The 24,744-nt window shown below is 31.5% G+C and overlaps 6 protein-coding genes across 13 annotated transcripts; 4 read left to right on the top strand and 2 right to left on the bottom strand.

The window, feature by feature from the left end:
* The first annotated feature begins 274 nt into the window (after positions 1-274).
* LOC126858261 (xaa-Pro aminopeptidase 3-like) lies at positions 275-2,567 on the top strand. Of its 5 annotated transcripts, none has more exons than XM_050608456.1 (5): positions 275-459; positions 552-679; positions 843-1,787; positions 1,864-2,226; positions 2,297-2,567. In XM_050608456.1, the coding sequence occupies exons 2-5, from the start codon at positions 631-633 to the stop codon at positions 2,467-2,469; spliced, it is 1,530 nt and encodes a 509-aa protein (XP_050464413.1). In that variant the 5' UTR covers positions 275-459; positions 552-630; the 3' UTR covers positions 2,470-2,567. The 5 variants fall into 5 exon arrangements, with proteins under 5 accessions (XP_050464413.1, XP_050464416.1, XP_050464415.1 ...); XM_050608455.1 differs by having other exon boundaries at positions 420-465; XM_050608459.1 differs by lacking the exon at positions 552-679.
* On the bottom strand, positions 2,451-6,176 carry LOC126858264 (bifunctional phosphoribosylaminoimidazole carboxylase/phosphoribosylaminoimidazole succinocarboxamide synthetase). Its single transcript, XM_050608463.1, has 6 exons — positions 6,015-6,176; positions 5,189-5,512; positions 4,753-5,096; positions 4,391-4,666; positions 3,715-3,859; positions 2,451-3,640 (listed from the first exon to the last, which is right to left on the bottom strand). The coding sequence occupies exons 1-6, from the start codon at positions 6,019-6,021 to the stop codon at positions 3,480-3,482; spliced, it is 1,257 nt and encodes a 418-aa protein (XP_050464420.1). The 5' UTR covers positions 6,022-6,176; the 3' UTR covers positions 2,451-3,479.
* A 368-nt stretch (positions 6,177-6,544) lies between these two features.
* LOC126858260 (amidophosphoribosyltransferase-like) lies at positions 6,545-11,371 on the top strand. 3 transcript variants are annotated; one of them, XM_050608452.1, is made up of 9 exons: positions 6,545-7,104; positions 7,663-7,821; positions 8,928-9,147; positions 9,315-9,607; positions 9,735-9,984; positions 10,086-10,325; positions 10,415-10,542; positions 10,716-10,937; positions 11,022-11,371. In XM_050608452.1, exons 3-9 carry the CDS (start codon positions 8,934-8,936, stop codon positions 11,292-11,294), a joined length of 1,620 nt encoding a protein of 539 aa, XP_050464409.1. In that variant the 5' UTR covers positions 6,545-7,104; positions 7,663-7,821; positions 8,928-8,933; the 3' UTR covers positions 11,295-11,371. The 3 variants fall into 3 exon arrangements, with proteins under 3 accessions (XP_050464409.1, XP_050464408.1, XP_050464410.1); XM_050608451.1 differs by lacking the exon at positions 7,663-7,821 and having other exon boundaries at positions 6,547-7,104; XM_050608453.1 differs by lacking the exons at positions 6,545-7,104; positions 7,663-7,821 and adding an exon at positions 8,376-8,439.
* LOC126858277 (general transcription factor 3C polypeptide 6) lies at positions 11,165-14,073 on the bottom strand. Of its 2 annotated transcripts, none has more exons than XM_050608481.1 (4): positions 13,806-14,071; positions 13,317-13,575; positions 13,137-13,233; positions 11,165-11,312 (listed from the first exon to the last, which is right to left on the bottom strand). In XM_050608481.1, the coding sequence occupies exons 1-4, from the start codon at positions 13,962-13,964 to the stop codon at positions 11,300-11,302; spliced, it is 528 nt and encodes a 175-aa protein (XP_050464438.1). In that variant the 5' UTR covers positions 13,965-14,071; the 3' UTR covers positions 11,165-11,299. The 2 variants fall into 2 exon arrangements, with proteins under 2 accessions (XP_050464438.1, XP_050464437.1); XM_050608480.1 differs by lacking the exon at positions 11,165-11,312 and adding an exon at positions 12,045-12,858 and having other exon boundaries at positions 13,806-14,073.
* Positions 14,074-14,447: 374 nt separating this feature from the next.
* On the top strand, positions 14,448-15,751 carry LOC126858282 (protein transport protein Sec61 subunit beta). Its single transcript, XM_050608488.1, has 3 exons — positions 14,448-14,709; positions 14,802-14,998; positions 15,288-15,751. The coding sequence occupies exons 1-3, from the start codon at positions 14,707-14,709 to the stop codon at positions 15,373-15,375; spliced, it is 288 nt and encodes a 95-aa protein (XP_050464445.1). The 5' UTR covers positions 14,448-14,706; the 3' UTR covers positions 15,376-15,751.
* A 1,942-nt stretch (positions 15,752-17,693) lies between these two features.
* On the top strand, positions 17,694-23,278 carry LOC126858269 (uncharacterized). Its single transcript, XM_050608468.1, has 6 exons — positions 17,694-17,861; positions 19,084-19,310; positions 20,155-20,316; positions 20,420-20,627; positions 21,038-21,233; positions 21,671-23,278. Exons 2-6 carry the CDS (start codon positions 19,128-19,130, stop codon positions 21,861-21,863), a joined length of 942 nt encoding a protein of 313 aa, XP_050464425.1. The 5' UTR covers positions 17,694-17,861; positions 19,084-19,127; the 3' UTR covers positions 21,864-23,278.
* Positions 23,279-24,744: the final 1,466 nt, after the last annotated feature.

Below are 24,744 nucleotides of genomic sequence, written 5' to 3'. Positions count from 1 at the left end.
ATTATATGTACCTATAAGTTCTACCACATTTGGTAGTTGCACGTTTATTAACTCATCACGATATTTTGAATCTACTTGTCAAACAATACCATTCCATTCTATTTACATTTAACGCATTTTCATATATATTTAAAATTGCGAATCGGTGCATACCGTATGCACGACATGCACGTATTGATTGCAAATGACATTACATACACACATACACTCGCCCTCTTATCAAGTGTATGTTGGCATTGGACGTGTGACGTGTGAATTGCATGACAGAGGAAGAAAGAGAAAGAGAGGAAGAGAGAAAAAGACATATTTTGTTTTAATTTATTATTAGTTTATATATATTTTTTATTTATATTATTAACCGATATATTTTTTAAATGTAAATATTATTTAAAAAACTATTATTTCTGAAAAACGCGGCATCTTTTACGTAAGCTGACGTGATTGGGCAATTTCTCGTGTGTGAGTGTATGTGGCTATGCAAATTTGACTTAAAGATGTTTTATAGGTTATGTTTTACATTGTTCTATATCAAATGTTATAAAATATTATAGTATCTATTACAAATAAGTAAAATACGAAGTCGATAATAAGCATCAATCATCTCTACGCTACAAACATTTCAAGAAAAATATGTTTAATAGCATAAAACATTCATTAAGATATAATCCAAGTAAATTTGGTGAGAAGTTCATTTATCTCGATATATTCATAATACTTTAATATGAAATAAAGTTTCTTGTTACCGCGGTTACATAGAATTGCAGTAAATTTTATAGTATCTATTTTGTAGTTTTTTAGCAAAAAGAATAAATCAGTGTTCAACATAGTAATTTTAATTTTAGGTTATCAGTTATTAGCACATTTCTCAGCAGAAACAACAGTTAAAAGCGATACAACGCAACGAGAATGCACACGAAATTCTTATTCACATATCATGTGTGGACAACCTACGTCGATAACACATCCCCACTTAATAAAACATGGAGAAGTACTGCCAGGTATATCGCTTCAGGAACTTGAGAGAAGACGTTCCAAGTTAGTAGAAAGCGTTACGCTAGCAATGCATACTAAGAATATACATAGGCAACAAATTGTCATCATACCTGCATCGCACAAAATCTACATGTCCGACAAAATACCATATGTCTTTCGACAAAATACAGACTTTCTGTATTTCTCTGGATGCCAAGAACCAGATAGTATCTTAGTGCTCACATGCAAGAAAGATAAGTCCTCATTCATTTTATTTGTGAGACCAAAAGACGAACATTCAGAATTATGGGATGGTCCAAGAACTAGCGTTGAAACAGCAGCTGAAATATTTGGAATCGATCATGCTCTGCCGATTACAAAATTTGAACAATTTATGACTTCACTCATTCTGGAGGATAAGAAAAGCATTATATGGTATGATCACGCTGATATTATTCAACCGATTTTACATAAGAAGCTATGCCAATTGATTAAACTGACGGACAATCAAATATTTGCTTCTCCTAAGACTTTGTTTCATCAAATTCGCTTGATCAAGAGCACTTGCGAAATCAATTTGATGCGCGAAAGCTGTCAAATAGCCTCTGACGCTATTATAAAAACAATTCAATCTTCAAAACCAGAGATGAATGAACATCAGTTATTCGCTACTGTAGATTATGAATGTCGTATGCGCGGAGCTGAATATTTGGCGTATCCTCCTGTTGTAGCAGCGGGCAGGAATGCAAATATAATACATTATATCAGTAATAATCAAATTATTCGAAAGGGTGATTTGGTTTTAATGGATGCAGGTTCATATAAATATATATAGAACTAACCATACAAAAACTTATCAAAAACTTCCGTTTGAACTTTATTTACTTGCAGGCTGTGAATATCATGGCTATTCATCCGATATAACGAGAACATGGCCGATTAGCGGAAAATTTTCACCAGAGCAAAAAGTCCTTTACGAAATAGTGCTTGATGTGCAAAAAAATTTAATAGAGACCTTGAAAGACATGCCTTCATTGGACAATGTATTTCGTCAAATGTGCTTTCTTCTGGGGAAAAGATTACAAGAAATTAATTTGATACCGAAGAACTTAGATGAAGAGAAGTTGTTAACAGCCGCGTACACGTATTGTCCGCATCATGTCAGCCATTATTTAGGAATGGATGTGCATGACACAGGAAAGATATCCAGAAGCATAAAGATACAACCTGGAATGATAATAACCATAGAACCTGGTATGATTTATAGCATATACTTTGAACAACAATTTGTAAAATAACTTATGCATATTCCTTTTTGTATTAGGTATATATATAAGCCCAAAAAATCTTCATGCACCATCACACTTTCATGGATTAGGTATTCGTATAGAGGATGATATCTTAGTGACAGAAAATGGTTCAGAAGTTTTGACAAAAAATTGTCCAAAGGAGATAGCGGAAATTGAAACACTAGCAAGTCAAAATCAAGAATTTTAATGCTGACAATTGAAATATCCAATATACATGCAGTAAGGTGTTTTTTTATTCACATGTATATAAAAAATATAAGTATAAATGTGATATTTACATATTAATTGTGTACATGAAAAATTGCAACCTTATATAATTTTTTTTTTTATACGTGGATATATCCAAGTTGAAATAAATTCAATTTTCCAAATTTCTTAAATTCCTTTTTTATTTAATCGTAAAATATCTATTTATCTCATAAATAACGTTAGAGAAGCTAATATGTGTCAAAATATGGATATTTTTATATGTAAATGTGTATATATATATATATATATATATATATATATATATATATATATATATATATATATATATATGTATATAGAAATTATTTACGATTTTTCAATCAGACGTAGTATCTCTTTTATATTTATATAGATATTTGTAACATATTAGTGATGTATTTACATAACAGTTTCACATTACTCGAAAATTTTTTCAAGTGGAAATAGATGAATATTACATAATTGAAACCAGTAAAGAATTATCAGAATCAATAACAATAAAGTGTATATGAAAAGAGCTAACACAAGCATTGATACAATAAAATTCACAGTTGCTTAACTTGCAATCTATAATATAATCATATATGAAATATTAATATTAATATTTTTAACACAACAAAAATCTATAGATCTATAGATCTCTATGAAACATAATAATAGATTGTATATATTATAAAGCAAAAAAATCGAAAATGATTACATTATATAAAATAACTCAAGAGTATATAAAATGATCTAACAAAAATTCAAATATTGCAAATAGATATCAAAGAGCATATCAGTTCTTCTCACAATTACATTGTGCAAGTGTTTACAAGACTCTTGGAAGAACAAGAAAGAATGTTGTGATAGCTTCCTAACAATATGATATAAATGATGTCATTCTTATTAAATTGTTGGAATATTACATTGAAAAACTTGTGTAACTTACTGGATATGTTAGATTTGCTGTTTCAAGCAGAGAATTAATTATGATTTTCGTAATTTACTATCGGATCGTTTCAAACTTAAGAAGTTAGCGAGTTGTTTTGCTCGCAAACGAGACCAAACCAAATGATTGTGCATTGCATGGATCTGCGCTGCAGCAAGCGCAGCAGCTTCCGGATATACGACTGTGGTACAACCAAGTCCTGTAAGTTATATTTAATTTTAGATTCTTCAGGAGATATAAATGCTATTACATGCTATGAACATAATTATTTACCTGATGGAACATCAAGCGAAGACCACACGCTTCGTTCGATATTATCTGATCTCAGAGGCGGGCAATTTATGACCGGCAAGACGGTATTGCCGGAGAGCACTGGACCCAAGCCATTGCTTCGACCGGCTACGGCTATCAACACTACCTATAGAGATAAAAAAAAAACTTGTGATAAACGGAAATAAATAATCTTTTTATAACTCATTTCTTTTATCATAACAAGTTTTTGAAATTAAGATATAACACAGGTCATTTCAATAGGTCAATATGAATTCAAAGATATGTAATTATCCATCTGCTATCATATTTGCTAGCAAGTTATTGTGATCAATATTGTGAGAAATATTATGATAAAAAGTGTAATATTGAGACATATTGCTACCAGTATCAGTATTGCGTAATTATATTATTCAATGTTTGATATTAAATAAATATGCAAGAGTAATTGTTGAAATAAAAAATTCTACTTCTAGGAATAAAAACAATTTAAGATATTAAGTGATCTACATATAACATGATCTATTTATTAAAACTGAAATTCTCGAAATATCTTTTTTAATTTAATTTTAATTAAATAACAAATCTAGTTTACTGAATCTTTATTAGTAATTCTTTGTATAGTAATATCGTTATTATAGTAAATTATATAAAAAAGGTAAAATGAGATGAAACATACATTTTCTCCACTGCCTTCATATTCAGCGAGAACATTTAAAGTTTCTAAAGTACCCTTATGAGCACTACAGATTCGGAGTTGTGGCTTCAGACCCAATGCTGTAGCATGTTTTGCAATCTCTTGGCAATATAGTTCATCAGAGGGAGAGCCCATAAATATAACAACTAATGGACTAGGTGCTTCAATAATATGATCCAGCTGTTCTTCTACCCATTTAAAATTACGCTTTACTGTCTCTAAATTCTGTTGTGTTACATTGGATAAATCCCTGTACACCTAATAACAGATAAAACAATCTTAGAAAATCATAATTGGTACTATTGATGGAAACATATCAAGCTGCCCATAAAAAAGATCTTTACCTGCTTATCTTTCATCAGTTTCTTATCTCCAGAAGGCCAAAGTCTCCAGGAATCACTATCAATAATATCAGCAACTAAAATTTCTCCATTTGAATCTATGCCAAATTCTATCTTCATATCTATCAAAGCGCTATTACGCACAGTCCAGGCTCGCTCAAGAATCTCAAAAACGACAAGAGTGATGCGTTTCATAATGTCCACTTCATCTTTTGTTATTTTTATGCCACCCAATTCAAAACCTGCAGAAACAATTTGTTCATCGGACCACTGTGGATCATGATTAGCGTCATCTTTAAAGAATGTTTCCTGCAGAGGTGGATTGAACCTATAACCCTCTGGAACTCCTATAAAACACAATATACATATCATATATATTATACATTCTGACATACTCTTAGACTTATTAATTCCAAAAGAACAGTATATTCAAATATACCTGGATGTCTTTTTAGAAAGCTACCAGTTGCTTGTCTTCTGGTAACCCATTCAATTGGTATCATGTCACATTTTTTCGCTATGAAACATTTCGGACCTGCAGGTTTAACATAAGCTGTCTTAACACCAGCTTCATTAAGCAGTTTGAAAACCTTTATGGTGGTAGATGTGCTAATTGTTGCTTTTCCCTCCAAATCATGAGATTTGGCACCGTCGCCAGCAGTAATACGATCCTTACTTTCCAACAAACATAATGTAGGATCATTTAGAAGTTCATAAACCTTCTTTGTTTTTCCTTCGTTGATAAGTTTTCCAAGTTTATAATCTGAAACAAAAAAAAGTGGTGTCGATATCTTAAAGTTAATAAAAAAGAAATTTTTTTCTGGTTTTATATTTATGAATAAATTAATAATTCTTTTTTTTATTCGTGAATTGCAATCACATACATATTATATATGAATGTTTTTGTACAAATAGTTTATTAAGATAAACACAAAAAAACGCGCTATTCCGAAAAATGTACGACTAGAATTAAGTGATCTAAAATAAAATGTTTGCAATAAATGCTATATCAAAGATGAACGGAGCACTTGCAAAATGCCGGCCGGCGAATCCGAGATAAGCCATTGCAAAATGTATTAGGCAACCACCTGTTGCTTCAGCAAAGATGTATTTATCTTCTTGTAGAATTATTTTAAGTAATTTTTATTCATATAAATTATTCATATAAATGTTTCATATGATATTCATAGATGCAATTATTATACCAATATTCATATGAACAAAAAGAGAGTTTAATCAAAGTTCTAATAAGCTATCCAACTCACCAGCCATGTTGTCACTGTAACGTCTAATATTCGAATGGATCAGAATAGATGTAATCGAGAGCCCGATGACTTGATCCCGTCCTTTTCTTTGACCGTCCCCACTTACGATCTTTGTCAATCTGATTTGCGATTGGTTCAATGCTTGGCCCCTTATTACAGTATTACATCAGAAGCGAAAAATCATATACAAAAATATATTTTCTCGCACTATACATCAAAATAAATCCTTTTGCGTATTACCATCCACATATTACGTAAGAGTGGACCGAAGAAATGCTCTATTTTTATTTTCTGTATAATTATAAAAATTAATGTGATTCTTGCAGTTTTGTTATTATCGATTAATCTGTTTTTATTCAAATCGCAGATTTAAAAGTACATCGGTAAGCTGAAAGAAGCATATTTTGTAATAAAAATTGAAATAACGTCGTAATCTGAAGATTAAACAAGCGAGCAAGAGGAAAATCAACTCTACTTTGAAAATTTTTATATTTGAAATCCATATAACACAGTGAGATTACGCTGCATATTCTCGTTCCAAGTTACTTGCGTTATCAAAAGGCTATATAGGTATAGTGACACATGTAGTGACGAAATATCGTTCAGTAATCTATTTCAGTTTTTTTCCTATAGTGTTTGTGTATTTTTTTGTGCACTACGTGTACACAATTCTTGTTTGTACGATTGCGTGAAAAGAAAAACGCTTCTTTGAAAAGATGAATAACACGCACACGTCCCTCATTTATGGGGCAAACGCAGCATGTGATTCTTCACCTTCCGCATTCCCCCTTTTTTCGAAAAGGAAAGCAGAGATAATAATCGTGCCGGCTATATTCGAATGCCTGTGCGTCTCCAAACAACGACGATTTCTCATTGGCCCGGAGCATCTATCGCTCCATTACTTCACGACGTCTTAGCCGTTAGCCGATCATTTCTACAACCAGAGAGAAACGTCTCTCTGAAGAATACGATCGCGTTTCTCAGCACGAAGTGCGTACACATGTATAGCGCAATATAACGCGTTCGGTAGAGTGGATGGAAATTTAATAAAAAAAAAAAAGAAGACAACGAAGAAATCACACACAGAGAGGTATGTGTTTATCGCTTCTTTTACCACCGATCTCTTCCAACTCTTCGAGCTCACGTGCTCGATTTTCGATTCCGCTTTTATACTTGTGCTTTTGTACAATTATTATGACAGATGCGAGGTAATCTGGAACAACGCACAAGTTACGCACAATTTCAGTTCTCTTATCATTGAAACATCGAAAAAAAAAAATAGTACTTTTAAAAGGAGATTTTATTGAAGCTTATTGTGCAGCGTATGTTTATCTTTATACGCTAAGATTTTCTGCACAATTCCAAGTTCTTTGTCATGCTCTTTTCGACTTCAAATTAATCGAATGAACAAATTACAAATCCGAAAATTTGCGTTCGAATGAATCAAGTGTCGCGACGAGATTAAGATTTTCGTAGCGCGTGATCGATATTGTATGAGAAAAGAAGCTAAGAGAGAAAAAAAAGTTAAACACCTTTTTCGAAACGTGTGATATGAAATATTTAAAAGACTACGAATTCCGACGTTTATCGTAGTCTTCCGGTTTAGAATATCGTGTCGAATTACACCGAGCATATTCTTGTTCAACAGGTGGTCAGACCACTCGCGGAAGCTGCGTAGAAACGTTTTATTTGATCTCGATATCTCGGCTTAATGAGTGAATTGTTCGTAGAATAAATCTATACGCAGTAAATATATATTTAATCTTACGTTATTGGTTTGAAAAAGAGGGACAGCCAATTATATTCTGTAAGTAAAATAATATTTGCGCCTTTTTGTTTTATGTAATCATATTAGCTAACATCAAAATTCTCTTCGGAATTAATATCATGATCTTTTTTTTTTTCAATGGGATCATTATTATTTCAAATTCGTTATATAATATTTGATTAATGACGTTAATACAGTAAAATCCAATTTATAGCTTGCTATAAAAATCGAATTTATTCATTAATTTCTCTTCTTTGCCTTGTAATAAATAATTTATATCCCGAATATTTATTCTTATAATTTATGTTCATTTTGTTTAATTTCAAAATCAATTCTATGTTATGTATAATATAACTCTAAAAGAAAAGAGAGCATTAATTTTACTTTATTTCCATATATAAATTATAGTTATCACAGTAGAAAATTAACTTGGAAATATTATTTTGTGTAACATGAAATATTATTTATTAACTGGAAAAATATTATTTCATATTTTTTTTTTTTTGTGACGTAAAAGATTAATTTGCTCTAAATACATATAACTGTTTTCATATTCTGACATTCATGATGTAAACACGATGTAAGATGATGAAATCAGTTGCGAAATACAGATTGAGCAAGCATGAGAAGAAAACATAGTTGTAATATTGAACAAATGTAAGATATGTCGATTCTATCAGTCTGCTGGGGGTCAATAGTTTATAAGGGCAATACAGATTATATACTTGTTGAAAAGAATCTCATAGATATATTTCAATGAGATACACAATATCTAATTTATATGTTTCAATTTATACATTATCTATACAGTTTGTAAATTCGAATATAATATATAAAATTTATTGAGAGTACATCAAAATCTAAAATAATTTCAAGCTCTATATAATATTTATTATATAATAATTTGAAAATGATCAATAATAACAGTTAAATTATAAATCTTTATGATAAAAAAATTCCCAATTTAATTCTTATCTCTTAATTACACACTAATATGTTTACTAATTGTAAATGTAAGATTTCACTTACAGGCATTATACATTTTGATCTTTCCAAATAACATCCTTTAAAATTCATATTTTATTATTATAATTTGTGTATAAAGAAATGAAAGAAAAAGATAACATTTGTTTTATGTTTTACAGATTACAATGGAAATGTCTCACAATAAAGATAACAAGATAGAAGATTCTCAAGTAATGTCTCGTCTTTATACGGAGGAATCAAAATGTATAAGGCCACGAAGCAAAGGTGAAACCAGAGGACAAAGGCTTACTGGTCTTACTCATGAATGCGGTGTTTTTGGATGTATTGCTGCAGGGGATTGGCCATCACAAATTGATGTGGCCCAAGTTGTTTGCCTAGGTAAATATATTAATTCTTTATGAAATAAATCAATAATAATTAATCCTAGAAATTAATTTATAAATATAAATAATAATACAAAAGATATAAATGAAAAAACGAAAGAAAAAAGTTAGTAATTTAAATTAAAGCAGGATAAAAATATTTTTGTTATTTCCATTTAATAGGTTTAGTGGCATTACAACATAGAGGCCAAGAAAGTGCAGGGATTGTTACAAGTGAAGGTGTTTGCTCTAAATCATTCCATGTACATAAGGGCATGGGAATGATAAATAATATTTTCAATGATGAAGTTATGAGGAAGCTTAGAGGAAATCTTGGGATTGGTCATACTAGATACAGCACAAGTGCAGCCAGTGAAGAAGTTAACTGTCAACCATTTGTGGTACACACTGCACATGGGGCATTAGCAGTTGCTCATAACGGAGAATTAGTAAACACTGAATCTCTCAGAAAAATGGTAAACAAAATTTGTTTCTTTGTACCAACTATTATATATGATTAATTTATCATTAAATGTTTAAATTGCTCATTAATACATTGATTAGAAAAATTTAAACTGAATATTATTTAAATCTTGTATCTAGGTATTAGGGCGAGGTGTTGGTTTATCAACGCACTCGGATTCGGAACTTATAACACAAGCGCTCTGTTTGAATCCACCAGAAGGCGAAGTTAATGGACCAGATTGGCCAGCCCGTATTAAACATCTTATTCAATTAGCACCATTATCATATTCCTTGGTCATAATGCAAAGGGACAAAATTTATGGTGTCCGAGACCCTTATGGAAATCGTCCTCTTTGCTTGGGGAAAATAGTACCAATTGGCAATCTAGGTACATATTAAAATATTTATCTTATGTCCTATATTTTATTTTTTCTTTATTGATATTTTATTAATGCAAAGTAATAAAATGAGCGAATTTAAATCTCGCAGCATGTAATGATTCTGACAATGATGATGATGAAGCAGAAGGTTGGGTAATTTCATCGGAATCTTGCGGATTCTTGAGCATCGGTGCGAGATATGTCCGCGAAGTGTTTCCTGGTGAAATTGTCGAACTGACGCGAGAAGGTATTAAGACTATTGATATAGTAGAAAGACCAAATAAAAAACCGCAGGCATTTTGCATTTTCGAATATGTTTACTTCGCCAGAAGCGACAGCATTTTTGAAGGTAAATATGATATAAAATATTAAAAATTGATTAGATAAGAAGACATGTTTAAGAACATTTGTATATATTGTATATATGTATTATACTAGGACAGATGGTATACTCAGTTCGTATGCAATGTGGACGAGTATTAGCGATGGAATCGCCGGTTGAAGCAGATATAGTAAGCTCGGTGCCCGAATCTGGAACCGCAGCAGCACATGGATATGCCAGACAGGTTATTAAAAAAATTAATAATACAAAATAATATATATATATATATATATATATATATATATATATATATATATATGTATATATGTATAAACATAGGAATGAATACGTGTATATAAGGGCGCAATGTTACATTCAAGAAGCATTTAACTTGAATGAAATTTATTTTTGTTACAGTCTAAAATACCTTTCACGGAAGTGCTATGCAAAAATAGATATGTGGGTAGAACATTCATTCAGCCGAGTACGCGACTTAGGCAGCTCGGAGTAGCTAAGAAATTCGGAGCTTTGTCGGAAAATGTAAAGGGAAAGAAAATAATCCTTATTGATGATTCAATCGTCAGAGGAAATACAATCGGTCCAATTATCAAACTACTACGTGACGCGGGCGCCAAGGAAGTAAGCTTTCTTCATCTCATTATCGTATTCTTTTTCCTAATGTTACATTTGTTATATTTATTTGCTATTTATATGATTATTTAGGTTCATATTAGAATAGCATCACCACCACTGAAATATCCATGTTATATGGGCATCAATATACCAACAAGGGAAGAACTTATCGCAAATAAGCTCGATAGTGTAAAATTGGCCAAGCATGTAGGAGCAGATAGTTTATCGTACCTTTCGGTCGAGGGGCTTGTCGAAGCAGTCAGATATCGTATGGACAATCGTGAAAGCAATTATATTGGACATTGTACTGCTTGTCTAACAGGAGAGTATCCAGACGAACTTCCTGGTGACCTTGATTGGTGAAAATGTCACGATTTTATTCTAGAAGCAAATAAAACTCCAGTTTTTTAAATACATGAATAAAGAATCTATACATTAAAGTTGAAGTGAAGTTATATCAATTGATAAATTACTATGATGTACAGATGCGTACCTAAACATTACTTCATATAGAACTATTCTATAAAATATTAAATTTGACTTAATTTGATCGGAAATATTTGGACTTAATAACAAATTTATAAAATAGCTACAATAAAAATTATATAGCTACATATATATGAAGTCATTATATAAATAAATTATACATTTGGGTTCAATTCAGTATTTTACAATTATATACTATATCATGCACAATATATACGTATAACGTCATGCACGTATAATAAAAAAGTGTATGAAGAAAAAAATCATTTTTTAAATGTAGTGTATATACATGACAATAATATGAAATTTGTCTTTTTTTGCTGTAAGTATGCTATACTTTACATTAAAAATTAAATAAGCATTATGAATAGAAAAAAAATTTGAAAGCGATAAGTATAGATAATGCAGTTAAAACAAACCTTTGAAGTACAAATATAATCAATTCTCTTCCTGAATCTTTAGTTTAAGCAGATTCAAATCAATTTAGTAATAATTAATATCTGTATGCAATATAGATATTAGTACTGTACAAATCTTTTTTGAGCTGTTTATATAATATTAGTAAAATAAGAATAAGGGCGAAAATTGACAATATATAAAATGATACATAGAATGATATGAAACTAATATTACTTATGTATTAATATCGAATATTTTATTTTTTATAATTGAAAATATAATTTATATCGTTGTGCATTTTAATATATGAATAACGAATCTATATACATTTCATGAAGTCATATCAATTGATAAAATACTATTATTATAAATGTGTAGATACATATCTAAATATTACTCCATATATATTCTATAAAATGTTAAATTTGATTTGATTCGATCGGAAAATTTGCTTGGATTCAATAACAGATCTACATTTATAAAATAATTTAATATAAATTCTATATATATATGGTCATTATATATTTCATGAAAATAAATTTACTTATTTCTGACATTTGATATAGATAATTAAAACACAAACGTATATAAATATATATTTCCAACAACATTTTAAATGTAGCTATATAATATTAATAATTGATAAATATCGATGTTAATGAATATGGTACTTGATATTATATATGACAAGTGATTATATATGTAATAAAAATTATATATACCATTGCATATAAAATATATTATAACTTTATCAAATAGAAATTGAGCAATTTTTTTTATCAGAGAACATTCTTCTTGAAATAATGATGTGATATATGCAGTAGTACATAAAATTTCTGTCTATTAGTTAATTGTTTATAACACTCGAATTTAATTGTTTATGATTACATGAAATTATAATTATTTGTAAAAAAAATAATTTGTATATAACTAATGTGACTTTTCGTATCACAGTATTTAAAGCATTAATATTGTTTTTGAATTGTATCAGCTTCATTTTCTGGGTATGCATAATATTTATGACATAAGAACACTAACATGCCTAAAAATTAAAATATTTAATCAGAAAAATTAAAATATTTAATAAAAAGAATTTTAAATATTTCAAGTATAATTTAAAATATTTTACATGTTCCTGCTAATTACTTCCACTTAAATATAGATTTATCAAAATTAGAAGCGTTCAACATACTAATGATTAAAGAAAATATTTACTCTTTCAAATAAATGGGTTTTCACATACAATCACGTTTTTTTCTGATTTTTCTTTGATTTTATATGATATAAAGTTATTCTTAATCTCTGAATCTAACTAAATACCTTTGGATTTCTTTTTCTTCTCTAATTTTTTGCTTCTCCAAACATGTACTTAATTCTTCCAGTTTATCGTCACGTATCTTATTCCAATATTGGAGCGCTAAAAATTAATTTCAAGTTAAAATTCAAAGCGGAATTTCAAATTTAAAAAAGTACTTAAAACTTATATAAACAAATTCATACCTTCCTCTTGATATTTTGGAGGCACTCCAGCTTGTGATAAAGTATCTGTATTCGGAATACAACTATCGTGTTCAGAATCACCAAAAACCTCGACTCTTGGTTTTGTAAAAACTCTCTGCATCTTTAATACCTTTCTGGTTTTAGCAAAATATTTTAAAGTCGGCACTTTATCAAATACAACATCATCCACATGTGGATTGTCATCCTTCTCAAAGAACATATAAGTACCCACAGCGTCTTCATAACATCCCTCGTAAAACTAAAACAAAAATATAAAAATTGTTAGAGAAATAAATTTGGAAATTTAAATATATAATTTATATCTTGTGCATGTGCATTTCACATGCTATAGACGTCATAAAAACAAGCTCGTTTTCTGTTACAAACAAAATTTGTAACGCCGTTACCGTTACAGTTACCAAAAAAAAAAAGAACCGTAACGATAACGGCGTTACAAATAACACGTTACTTTCCAACATAAAAACATACCCGTCCATCAATTTGCATTATAGGATGCTCCGTGTCTATTCCAATCATATCTAATTGAAGTTCTTCATTATTAAATACATTACTACCGACAAGCCCCTCGAACTCTACGTAAACAAGCATTTCTTCCTCATCTTCGGACAGCTTATCGTCGGACTGCATCCTTGTAATGAATTCTTGTTTACACGTCTAATAATAATCCACATCTAGAAGTCGTACTTTCCACTGCTCCATCTAAAAAGATTGCTCGATTGTTTATGCGCGTGCGTGTATCTTTAGCCATGTTCCAAAATTCACTGCCAGTACTGAAAATCTATAGTTCACGTAACGTATATTATAGATTTCCAGTACTAAAAATTTTGGAATACTACCTTTGTTAATTATTATTAGAAAACAATATATATTGCGAGTAATTTTTTGTTTTCGTTTCGTCAAATATGCTCGTGCTTACATATCAAATAATTTATTTTAGAGAATGAAAGGTGACGAAATTTTGTCCAATTCAACAAAACGCCCAATCGGATCATAGCTTGAGCTTAAAAGACAGTGTGGGATACACTTGGCGTGAATAATACCATAGAGTATGGTGACGTGTTCTTCGCATACCACGTGGATAAGACACATATGACACGTTGCCTCCTACTCTTGCGTCATATCGTCAGTTTGTGTTGGAATCGTCTGCTCTTTGTCACACGTCACAAGCTGAGTGACGATTTGTCCGTCGAGCGTTTCATTTGCGTGTTTATAACGAGTGTCTGAAGATCAGAATAAGAACTATCAAGACACTTGATGTGTTTTGCATCAAAAGTCCGCGAACGGAATCTATATAACGTTTTTCGTTGAAACGAAAAGGAGTCTTCCACAATTTCTTGAACTGTTTGCGACAAGAGCAATCACGTAAACAATGGTGAGCATAATACTTCGAATGAAAGCGTACAATATTTCTGAAGAAAAGAGTATATTTGTATATCTGTCTCTCTCTTTTTTTTTTCTTAAAAGCCTGCTGCACCTAGTGCTACTTCCGTTGGCTCGGTTGGACGATCGCCTAGTAAAGCCATCGCACCAAGAACAGGTGGTAGCGGTACTGTTAGGCAAAGGAAAACCACTGTGACCTCCTCGGCTAGGAATAGAAATACAGGCACAAGTTCCGGTGGCATGTGGAGGTTCTATACAGATGATTCACCAGGTATCAAAGTGTAAGTAGAAGTTTTGTAGATTGTTGCTTGTTCCATATGTGCATTGAATACCAAAGAACTTATAATGTACATTTAACTCGTTATAATATATTTTAAATATATATTGTAACAAAATATAATAGAAAGATGTGGTATTTTATATATTTATATAAGATATTTTTGAATTATTATATTTCTTTTTAATTATGGATTAACAAGAGTTATATTTTTTTATAATTGATCCATTTCCATATAATTTCTGCGTGTTTGATCATGCTTTATTAAATGTTACAATTTTTCTATGTTACAGAGGTCCCGTACCAGTACTTGTAATGTCACTTTTGTTCATTGCATCTGTATTCATGCTTCATATTTGGGGCAAATATACTCGAAACTAGAATTAAGCATAAGATAGAACAAGATTGGTGTGAAAGAGTGAAACAATGGATATAATGCAAAAATAAATTACCATCTTGAGCAGATAAGATGTAGATTTTTATATGCTATCAAGAAAAGGTGAATATATATACATATTATAATACATCATTGAAAAAATTATCATAAAATTCATTGTAAAGTGCGCTATATACATCATTATTGTTATACAGTTGAAATGTATTCAAATTATGGAATAATACATTAAGAGAGTGGTTTTTTATATAAATCCATGAATTATATGTATTGTGCAAAAAGTGTGAAAGTATTTAATTTGCATTTGTAATATTAAGGATATAATAATATGTAATATTGAAATATAGTTTATTTTTACCCTAATCTAGCGATATCATAAGTCAATTTAAATGTTATTTTTATAATTTTCGTCATATAAATCTTTACTCCATAAGATCTTTCGATCAAAAATCAGCGATTTCTTTTAATATTTGATTTTGATAAATAATTTTTATAGCGTATATAATTCCTGAAAAATTCTAAGGATCAAGATTGGTGGAAGAAATTCTAAGTACAAAACTCTAATTTGACTAAAAAACTTTAATAAAATTAAAACTTGAGTTTTGTTCGTGTGACAAAGACAATTGTTAATAAAATTTTGTTCTTTTAATTGCTTCAATTTATCATTAAGCTAGTATAGTCATTTGATTACTTTTTTAAAATAATATTGAAAGTTATTTTTTTCCAATTTGAAAATAACTTTGGCCTTTTAATATTGTTACTTTCTTAAAAACGATTTTGAAAAAATGAAATTAAGTTCTTGAAAGAAAATAATGGAGGAATAAAGGAGTTAAAACATGTGTTATAAAAATGCGGTAATTCGATGTACGTTTTCTTATCAATATTACATACTCGTGGAAAGATATTTATTATATCCTTTCAATTCCTTTGTTTAAACCACGAATATATAAATCGATGTTCTTGCGTCCATTATTACTAAAAGTTTCCGCACCATATATGTCTTTGCCAGGCATTTTCAGCGAGGCGCCGGCGCATATCTAATATTGATTTTTGGCTCGATAGACTGAATTCCATTGCGACACTCCCGAATTGAACGAGACAGAGAGTTCTGAGATAATTGCAATAAAAAATATAAGATCGTTCATAAGAAAAACATGTATCATTATATTGGACAAACAAGCGATATCGAGATTGAGAAATTGCAAACGAGCGTCTCGAATGTAAATAGGAATTAAAATATGAAAAAGGAGGGGCAAGAATTAAATATGGAAAGCGAAATAAGAAACTGAAAAATAATGGAACGGATAAAGAAGAAAAAAAAATAACAGCTTTGTGATTAAAGAGAAAAGATCTATTTAGACAGATTCTTTGCATAATATCATGATGCATATGCACAAGAGAAATTGTGATCGATCTAGTATCTAATATAAAGGAAGCCATATCATTGCGTTCATATTAGATCTGATTTTTTTTTATGCGCATGCATCTGCATAAATCTGCTCGAATAGCTTTAGAGAGATGAGTAAAAAAAAGATATAGAAGCTGATGAAGATACGTGATTAGTACATGGGATAATTGTAGAACATATGGAGAACGAAAGAAGAGAGACGCAGAGAAACATAATGCAAATCAAAAAAAGAAAATGGGGTGAAGGACGCAGAGAAACATACTACGAGAGCAGGGTTGGTGGCAGCGAGAAAGAACGGGGCTGACGGCAGAGCCGTTTCAAGATGTTTAGGCACCCTAAGCTTTTTCTTAATGGTACACATAAGAAAATATATATCCAACAAGAGAATGCATATTCACAAGTCCGCTAAAAAGCCATCAATCTGAAATTTAAACAAAATAAATCATTAGCCGCAAGATTATATGAAGGAAAAAAAGCTGTTATCTAGAAAAACATATGTAAGACATTTAGAGTTATTCAAGACATATCATGACATACGAAACATCAATCATATTCAATCAAATATAACTTTAATTAACTTTAATTAATTAAAAGACACGATTCTATCTAAGACTACAGTCTGTTTAATCCGTGTTTAGTCCCAAGTGTCCCAAGATCGTCAGAGATATCCTTCGACCTGTAAGTTCCGCAGAGGAAGCGTGTGCGCGCTCTTCCAGCGCGCACCGCGAGAAGAACGAGAGGAAGGGAGCGGCACAAAGGTACCGCGGGGGCAATCCCGACGCGATCTTCGTCCACGATGAGGGGGATGAAGGGGGGTGGGAGGGGACGCGCGCGTCCCGATGTGTTCCGCGCATCGGTGGAGGGGGAGAGGGGGATTCGAGCATCGCCGAGCCGCGGACTCACACGTGATATCGTCGTGCGGGAGTGCGCGCCTCGTTTTAGACGCGCGGCGACATTAGACTTCCTGTTGGTCGCCTGCCGCCCAGCGGAGCGAAGCGGATCGGGGCGATCATCACGCGCGCACCGCTGGAAAAACGTCCCGAGATGCGGCTCTCCTCGAGAGAGGTAACTCTCCGTGTTTTCTTGTTTCTAAATCGGCGAGCACTTTCGAATCGTACGGAGTCACTCTCGTCGTTCTAAGAAATAAGGAAGTGCGATGTCGATAACGTTATCAATTTTGTGCAATTATTGAGAATGTTCTCTTAAGGATAGAGCTTCTTTCGATTTGTTTGAAGCATTTTTTCGACGATAAAATTATGCACGGAGATCTCTGTGCTCTTGGACACAGATATATCCTAAAATCGTTTCGTAAGAGAACAGTTTTCAAGGTAATTTTAAATTTATAGACTCTGTTCTCATATTATTCAAAATATTGCTGCCAAGAATGTGTATAGAGAGTGTCATATACTTCTTAGTAAATTTTTCTCAAAAATATCCTGGTATTATCTCTCTACGGATACATCTTCAATCCGTTAACATTTTCCGCATTGCGGAAAACGTAATATAACTACACGTTCGATATACATTTGTTTATCTGGAGCAGGTAGCTTTTGTTAATTTGCCAGAAAAAAAAGTCCAATGCTATATGAATGTTTACTTTTTCAATGCCAATTTCTTTGTAGTTTATAAAGGAAAAAGAACAAATTATGTTAAAAAAGAGATGCATGATTTATATATGAAAAAGTAGATTCGCTTTTTCTATCATTCTCAAATTTTTGAAATAAAAGGAAATTAAAAATTAATATTTTTTTTTCTGTATGCATTCACACAAATATAACAACTTAATACGGATATTGTTAGACACAATATTCATCGAAATGCAATCGTAAAGTATCTGATCCGTGTATCCGTACCGATAATCCGGATAAAGCCCAGATTAGTAATCCACTATCCTTTCTAGATTATAAACCTGCTTGTAATACGGATGAAAAAGAGAAAGATTCAATTAACATATTGTCTAATTGCTTGTCGACTCTTACGCGTGTTTGCAAATTTCATTTTATTTTAATAATCGCGAAGCATACTTTTTTATAAAAATTGTAATTTGAAGTTTTATTTATAGTCTACATTTTATCATTTTTTTTTCATCGATATATATATATATATATATATATATATATATATATATATATATAGTTAAAATACAAAATTATCTAGTTTAATAAATTTTAAACTAAAAATTCTTAAATTAAAGAGGAAATAAAAATAAAAATAGAAAAACGAATAAAGAGACGAGAAGCAATTAATTGATATCGGTGGAGATAATAAATCGGTGCGCACATTTCAGGATTTAAGATAATTTGACCGACGGTGACTTGTCGAGGACGCGATATGGCGGTCGACATATTGGACAAGGATCATTACGCCGTGAGCGCGATCGTGACCATCGGTATGCAGCTCATTTTCTTCACGATCGCGGCCACCTTCCAGTTGGATAAACTGACAGACTTTGCCGGCGGCACCAACTTTATCATCCTCGCCCTCCTCACTTTCTTTCTCGGTCAAACGGGCAAGGTATCCTCTCCAACGCTAGAACTGGCACCTCTCACTGTTCCCCTCATGCACGTGCGACGCATATGCGATCCCGCACGTACGATAGATAAAATCCGGGTCGGGTATCAAACGGGTATTAAAATACACGGGATATTTACGGAAGCATGAAGAAACTGACAAGTTATATACGATGGCGATCATAATGAACGAGTTTTCCGGGCTAATATATAGTTGACGCGTTCCAGGTGGCCTCTGCGTTAAACTAACCGGATGTTCTCTGTTTTGAATTGATTCTTTAGCACTTTAGGAGAAAAATCTCTTATCCCCAAAAAAAAGAAAAATTCAACAGGTTCTACGCTCTACAGCTCTAAAAATAGATGACCATGTATTACAAATTAGATGAAGATGTTATCACGTGTCATTGCATTAATTACTGTTCGATTATAAGTTAAAGGATTTATATTAACATTATTTCATTCTTTTATCGCAACATAAACTAATCGTAAATATTTAATAATAGTTATAATTGTAAAAAATATTTTTGCGAATCGGATCTGCATTCATAAATCACACTATATAGATAGATTTTTATGTGTCAAAGTCTGATGAATACATTGTGAAATACATCTACGAGATGAATTATGTTATATTGCAGACATATTATCATAAACGATTTTATCCTCAACGGAAATCCGATGTTATAAATAAAATGGCAAGATATATTTAATGTCTATCGACGGATGACCTATACTATCTATACATTTTTTATACGACATTTGCGTTTTATTTTACACTTATTTTTCTAGTTGTTAAGTATACAAAAATCCATTAATGCAATAATACCTTGTATCTTTCTTCCGTATAGACATATGACAGCCGGCAAGTTATGGTAACTGTATTTGTGTGCCTGTGGGGTGTACGGCTTTCCGGATACCTCTTGTATAGAATAATCAAGATTGGTCGTGACAAAAGATTCGATGACCGTCGTAGCAACATAATTCGTTTCGGCGTGTTCTGGACATTTCAGGTGAAATAATTTACGTAATATTCAGTCACCCCTACAAAATTCTTTGTAACCGCTTTTCTTACAAGAATTACAAGGTATTACAAGGCATCGATGGTGTTCGCAGGCTGTGTGGGTGTACATTGTCAGTCTGCCTGTGATAATAATCAATTCTCCACGTCACAAAATACCGCCCGCTCCGAAGACGATGACGACACTTGACAGCGCCGGTACGGGTCTCTTTTTGATCGGTTTACTGGCCGAAACCTACGCCGATCTGCAAAAATTCGCCTTCAAACAGGATCCAGTGAATGATGGCAAATGGTGTAACGACGGTGAGGGGAGTCTAGTCTCTAATTGTATAATTTTATTTAGCATTAGTAAAATTGGATCAAAAATAAGAGAATAATAAAAAAATAAATATACGAAATTAATTGAAAATTTGAAAAGGGAATAAAATATTATATTGAAAAGTGTTCATTATCAAAAAATTTCTTTATATTTGTATTTAATCTTAATTATTTTTAAGGCGCGAAAGTTTCACGATGAACCATTCTATTTCCCAAATAATTTGAGATGCATTATTTAAATATTAGAATAGAAGATTTAGTTTAGATAAAACAATTATACGCGGACTATATGCACTTTAATGCATGTCCATTTCCAATCGTGAAACTTTGAGAGAATTTCTGCACTCTATTTATTATATAACTACTTCAATTAATATATAAGTTTATGTTTCTAGGACTTTGGAGGCTCTCACGACACCCAAATTATTTCGGCGAAATCGTTGTCTGGTGGGGAATCTTCATAATATCTTTAAACGTTATTGAAGGACCGGAGTGGGTAGCTATCGCTTCGCCGATCTTCACAACGATTATTATTTTATTTCTATCGGGGATGCCATTATTGGAACAAGCATCAGATGAGCGTTACCGAGAGTGAGTATCAGAGCATTGAAAATTTTTACGATTCTAAACAAATAATTTTTGACAATCTTAAGTTTAATAAATATAATAATAAAATAAATTGCATTGTTTGTAGCAACCTATTAAGAAACTTTAACATAAAAATGAAAATTTTAATATATATACATATGTATTATGTATGTACATGTATAGACATATTAAATTTTATATATATATATATATATATATATATATATATATATATAAAATCTTATATTATAATTTAATAATTAAAAAAAAAAAAACATAAAAAGTATAAATAAAAAGGCAATGAATTCTCTGGAACTAAAAACAAATTATGATTAAAATCAGATTTATCTATCTTATATGTAAAGCATCTATAAAAAAATATTGTTTTATCACTTACAATCATATTATTGTTATAATGTGTGCTCTACAAACATTTCTAGTAATGCGGAATATCGCTACTACAAGCAATCAACATCGCCGCTGATACCGATACCACCGGCTATCTACGTCGAAGTGCCACGTTTCCTCAAGTGTATCTTATGTTGCGAATTCCCCCTGTACGACTCTTTGGATGTGAGACCGCGATCGGCTGTCACCGAGTCAACGTCCATCAGCCTCGCCGCGTCCACGTAGCTGTAGCCACACGCCGGACGTTCAACTTCCGAGTCCGGCGTGCAATTGACGGCTACGACAGCTACGACTAGCACAGCCTTCTAAGTATTACTTCACCTCTCGGTGGTCCCCGTCTGTCCGGGAAATCCTATCTCGATGATCGAATCATATAATTCTCAATATAGTATCCTCTTGAATCGATATTGGTACAAGAGACGTATTTCGTATGCAAATGTGCTTAATCAAGCACAACAAATTTGATATGCGGGCAATAGGTTTCAAATAGATTACTCTACAAGATGGAAAGGCTTAAGATAAAGTATTATTATTTTTGTAACTAAAAGTCCTTTTTGGCGAGAAGCGTAAATGGTACCGGCGATTTTTTGTATAGGATCGAACAGAATGCGAGAAAAAGAAATAATTATTTTTGTAGCGATGTTATAATGGGTACCAAATGTAAAAAAAGAACAGTTTGTTGACCAATCTGCAAGGATCGTTCCTATACAAGTCATCAATAGTGATTTCATTAGCAGTTTGATAGCGATTTCATTTCATTGCACATATTTAATCTCTTATTTTAAATACAAAATTGACTTGAAAATCAATATATGATAATTTGTATATCAAAGTAATATCTAGATCTTAAAAGAGCCATATAAAAAGTGTATCTTGAATTGTATAAATGAATAATATTATATTGTTCTAAAGGTGTAGTTCTTGCCAAAGTAAATTAGGCTGTCGTTATCAATATTTGTCGTTAACGAAAAATATGTGTCTTAAATATTATAGAAACAAAATTCGAAGAGATTCGAATGTAACATGTATTGGATAAAACGACGTAGTATATTTCTAAAACTAATAATAATGTCTGAAATTAATTTGTAGTGCGATCGAAGAAAGTTTGATACTGTATGCTGTTTGTTAAAGACAAAATAATTGCCAGAAACAGAGAATGAAAGAAAAAGAATTATATGTATATAGTACCTTAATTCTTGCAATTAGTTACAAGAAATAAGCAATATTTATCGCCAAAGACACATCAACGATGAAATGTAATCAAATTATCAGTTATGTCATAATCGCTATCCATTCCATTTTTTAGTTCATCATAGGATGCTTGCGAAGAGAAATGTTAGACGCAATACAAGTGTGATGCATTTATGTGTACGATTCTTGTCCCGTGGTTTTCAATCGAATTATTGAATTGTAGCAATATTAAACATATCTCTGTGCGAAATAGAATGTCCCTAAAATATGAGATATCTGAAAAAAGATTATAAAAGAAATCTATAAAATATAAATAGAAGTAGTGAAAATTGATGCGAATGGAACGCGGATCCCTTACGGATAAATGATTCAAATGTTATTTCTCTCTATTTCACTGTTATGTAAAAATCTTCAAAGTTTAGATAATAAATAATGATTAATTCTCCTGATTTATGCTTATTGACTGCATGTACACTTTCCTTTCAATGTTATGTATTGTACAACATGATGCCACAAAACGCAAATTATATTGATAATGTCTCTTAAGTAAAGAGAGATTGGACAATGGATTGCGCAATAAACATTGACAAATTTCGTAAAGTTCACTTTATATTTATAAACACATTTTATTTGTTCGTATGTATATCGTTAATAAATGGTGATATAATGACAATGAAATGTATAGCGCCGAGCATAAAACGAGCAGTCATATTATAATTATTAATATTCCTCTTATAATAATCTTACTGTATTGGGTGGGCCTATATATCTACTGTGCTTGCAACGTTATGGTCTTGTCCAAATGTTTCTTTCATTCTCTAATTTATATTATTTATACGTATGTAATAATCCATAATAATATATAACCACAGGTGAAAACATATGCGTCGTTCTATAGGTATAAACAGCATCATCCACTAATCTTTTTTTCCATTTTTTCCTTTACGCGTGTGTATGTGTGTGTGTGTGTGTGTGTGTGTGTTTATGCTTGATCATAATTATTAATATAATATAGTAAGTTACTTAAATTGTAATATATCTTCGTGTCTTTGTGGAATATGTTCAGCTGCCGTAGAAAAACTACTGCAGCTGCTACACATTTGTTCGTAGAAAAACTTCAATTCCCGTTATACATCAAACGTCGATTTTCGATGCGTGAAAGACACTTTGTATTACGCAAGGTAATTTCATTATCATTTCTTAACACATTCGAAAAATTGTATCAATAAAATACGTGGGCAGCACAGTGTTTTGAGTACCAAAGGAAAAGAGATCAAAACATTACCTGTGCCTCTGCTACAAGAAAGAAAGAAAAAAAACAAGAATACATAGGGAACACAGGGGATGGTGGATGAAGGGGAAAGGAGGGGACGAAATATTACGACTCCGCTATACGAATGGCATCTTCTTCCCGTCTGATCTAAGTCCGACTGCATTCGCGCGACTATGTAATATAATAGATATATTTATATAATATACAAATAATATAGTAATAATAATATATGTGTCGTTCATCGCGCTTAACGCGGTTTTATTATGTATTCCATGTCTAAAATATTATCGCAAAAAAATTGCAAAAAGAATTCCGTTATTCTCGTACAAAATATAGGAATAAGTATCGTCGTTGAAGTAAAATTTGATTACGCGCGCTTGATGATGCTGAAATGCAAATGGAATTGCGGCCGTACACAAGAGTGGATATCGAAAACTATGTACGACGACTTGTCAACTCCATTTGCATTCTACATTAGGCTGTCTGAGGACATCCGTTGCTAACTGGTCAATTGGCGTGACTCGACTTCCGATTCAATTGTTTAAAAGAACACGAGAGAAACAATTCAAGTCACAATCGATGACCTAATATTTGTTTCCGCGTATAGACATCGTATTCCATTTTCTTACTATTATTATTAAT

The sequence above is a fragment of the Cataglyphis hispanica genome, chromosome 24 (genome assembly GCF_021464435.1).
Source record: "Cataglyphis hispanica isolate Lineage 1 chromosome 24, ULB_Chis1_1.0, whole genome shotgun sequence".
Taxonomy (NCBI): Eukaryota; Metazoa; Arthropoda; class Insecta; order Hymenoptera; family Formicidae; genus Cataglyphis; species Cataglyphis hispanica.
This window is presented reverse-complemented; position numbering and strand designations above follow the sequence as displayed.

Excerpts from the sequence above, each read along its gene's own strand:
- LOC126858260 (XM_050608452.1), top strand. The coding sequence starts at position 8,934 with ATGGAAATGTCTCACAATAAAGATAACAAGATAGAAGATTCTCAAGTA. Across the intron at positions 9,148-9,314 it reads GGCCCAAGTTGTTTGCCTAG|GTTTAGTGGCATTACAACAT; the intron begins GTAAATATATTA and ends TCCATTTAATAG. Across the intron at positions 9,985-10,085 it reads AGTACCAATTGGCAATCTAG|CATGTAATGATTCTGACAAT; the intron begins GTACATATTAAA and ends TAAATCTCGCAG.
- LOC126858282 (XM_050608488.1), top strand. Across the intron at positions 14,999-15,287 it reads GATTCACCAGGTATCAAAGT|AGGTCCCGTACCAGTACTTG; the intron begins GTAAGTAGAAGT and ends TCTATGTTACAG.
- LOC126858277 (XM_050608480.1), bottom strand. The coding sequence starts at position 13,964 with ATGCAGTCCGACGATAAGCTGTCCGAAGATGAGGAAGAAATGCTTGTT. Across the intron at positions 13,576-13,805 it reads TAATGCAAATTGATGGACGG|TTTTACGAGGGATGTTATGA; the intron begins GTATGTTTTTAT and ends TTTTTGTTTTAG. Across the intron at positions 13,234-13,316 it reads TCCAAAATATCAAGAGGAAG|CGCTCCAATATTGGAATAAG; the intron begins GTATGAATTTGT and ends ATTAATTTTTAG.
- LOC126858264 (XM_050608463.1), bottom strand. Across the intron at positions 5,097-5,188 it reads CTTTCTAAAAAGACATCCAG|GAGTTCCAGAGGGTTATAGG; the intron begins GTATATTTGAAT and ends TGTGTTTTATAG. Across the intron at positions 4,667-4,752 it reads AACTGATGAAAGATAAGCAG|GTGTACAGGGATTTATCCAA; the intron begins GTAAAGATCTTT and ends ATCTGTTATTAG.
- LOC126858269 (XM_050608468.1), top strand. The coding sequence starts at position 19,128 with ATGGCGGTCGACATATTGGACAAGGATCATTACGCCGTGAGCGCGATC. Across the intron at positions 19,311-20,154 it reads TTCTCGGTCAAACGGGCAAG|ACATATGACAGCCGGCAAGT; the intron begins GTATCCTCTCCA and ends TCTTCCGTATAG. Across the intron at positions 20,317-20,419 it reads GCGTGTTCTGGACATTTCAG|GCTGTGTGGGTGTACATTGT; the intron begins GTGAAATAATTT and ends TGGTGTTCGCAG.
- LOC126858261 (XM_050608456.1), top strand. The coding sequence starts at position 631 with ATGTTTAATAGCATAAAACATTCATTAAGATATAATCCAAGTAAATTT. Across the intron at positions 1,788-1,863 it reads TTTGGTTTTAATGGATGCAG|GCTGTGAATATCATGGCTAT; the intron begins GTTCATATAAAT and ends ATTTACTTGCAG. Across the intron at positions 2,227-2,296 it reads GATAATAACCATAGAACCTG|GTATATATATAAGCCCAAAA; the intron begins GTATGATTTATA and ends TTTTTGTATTAG.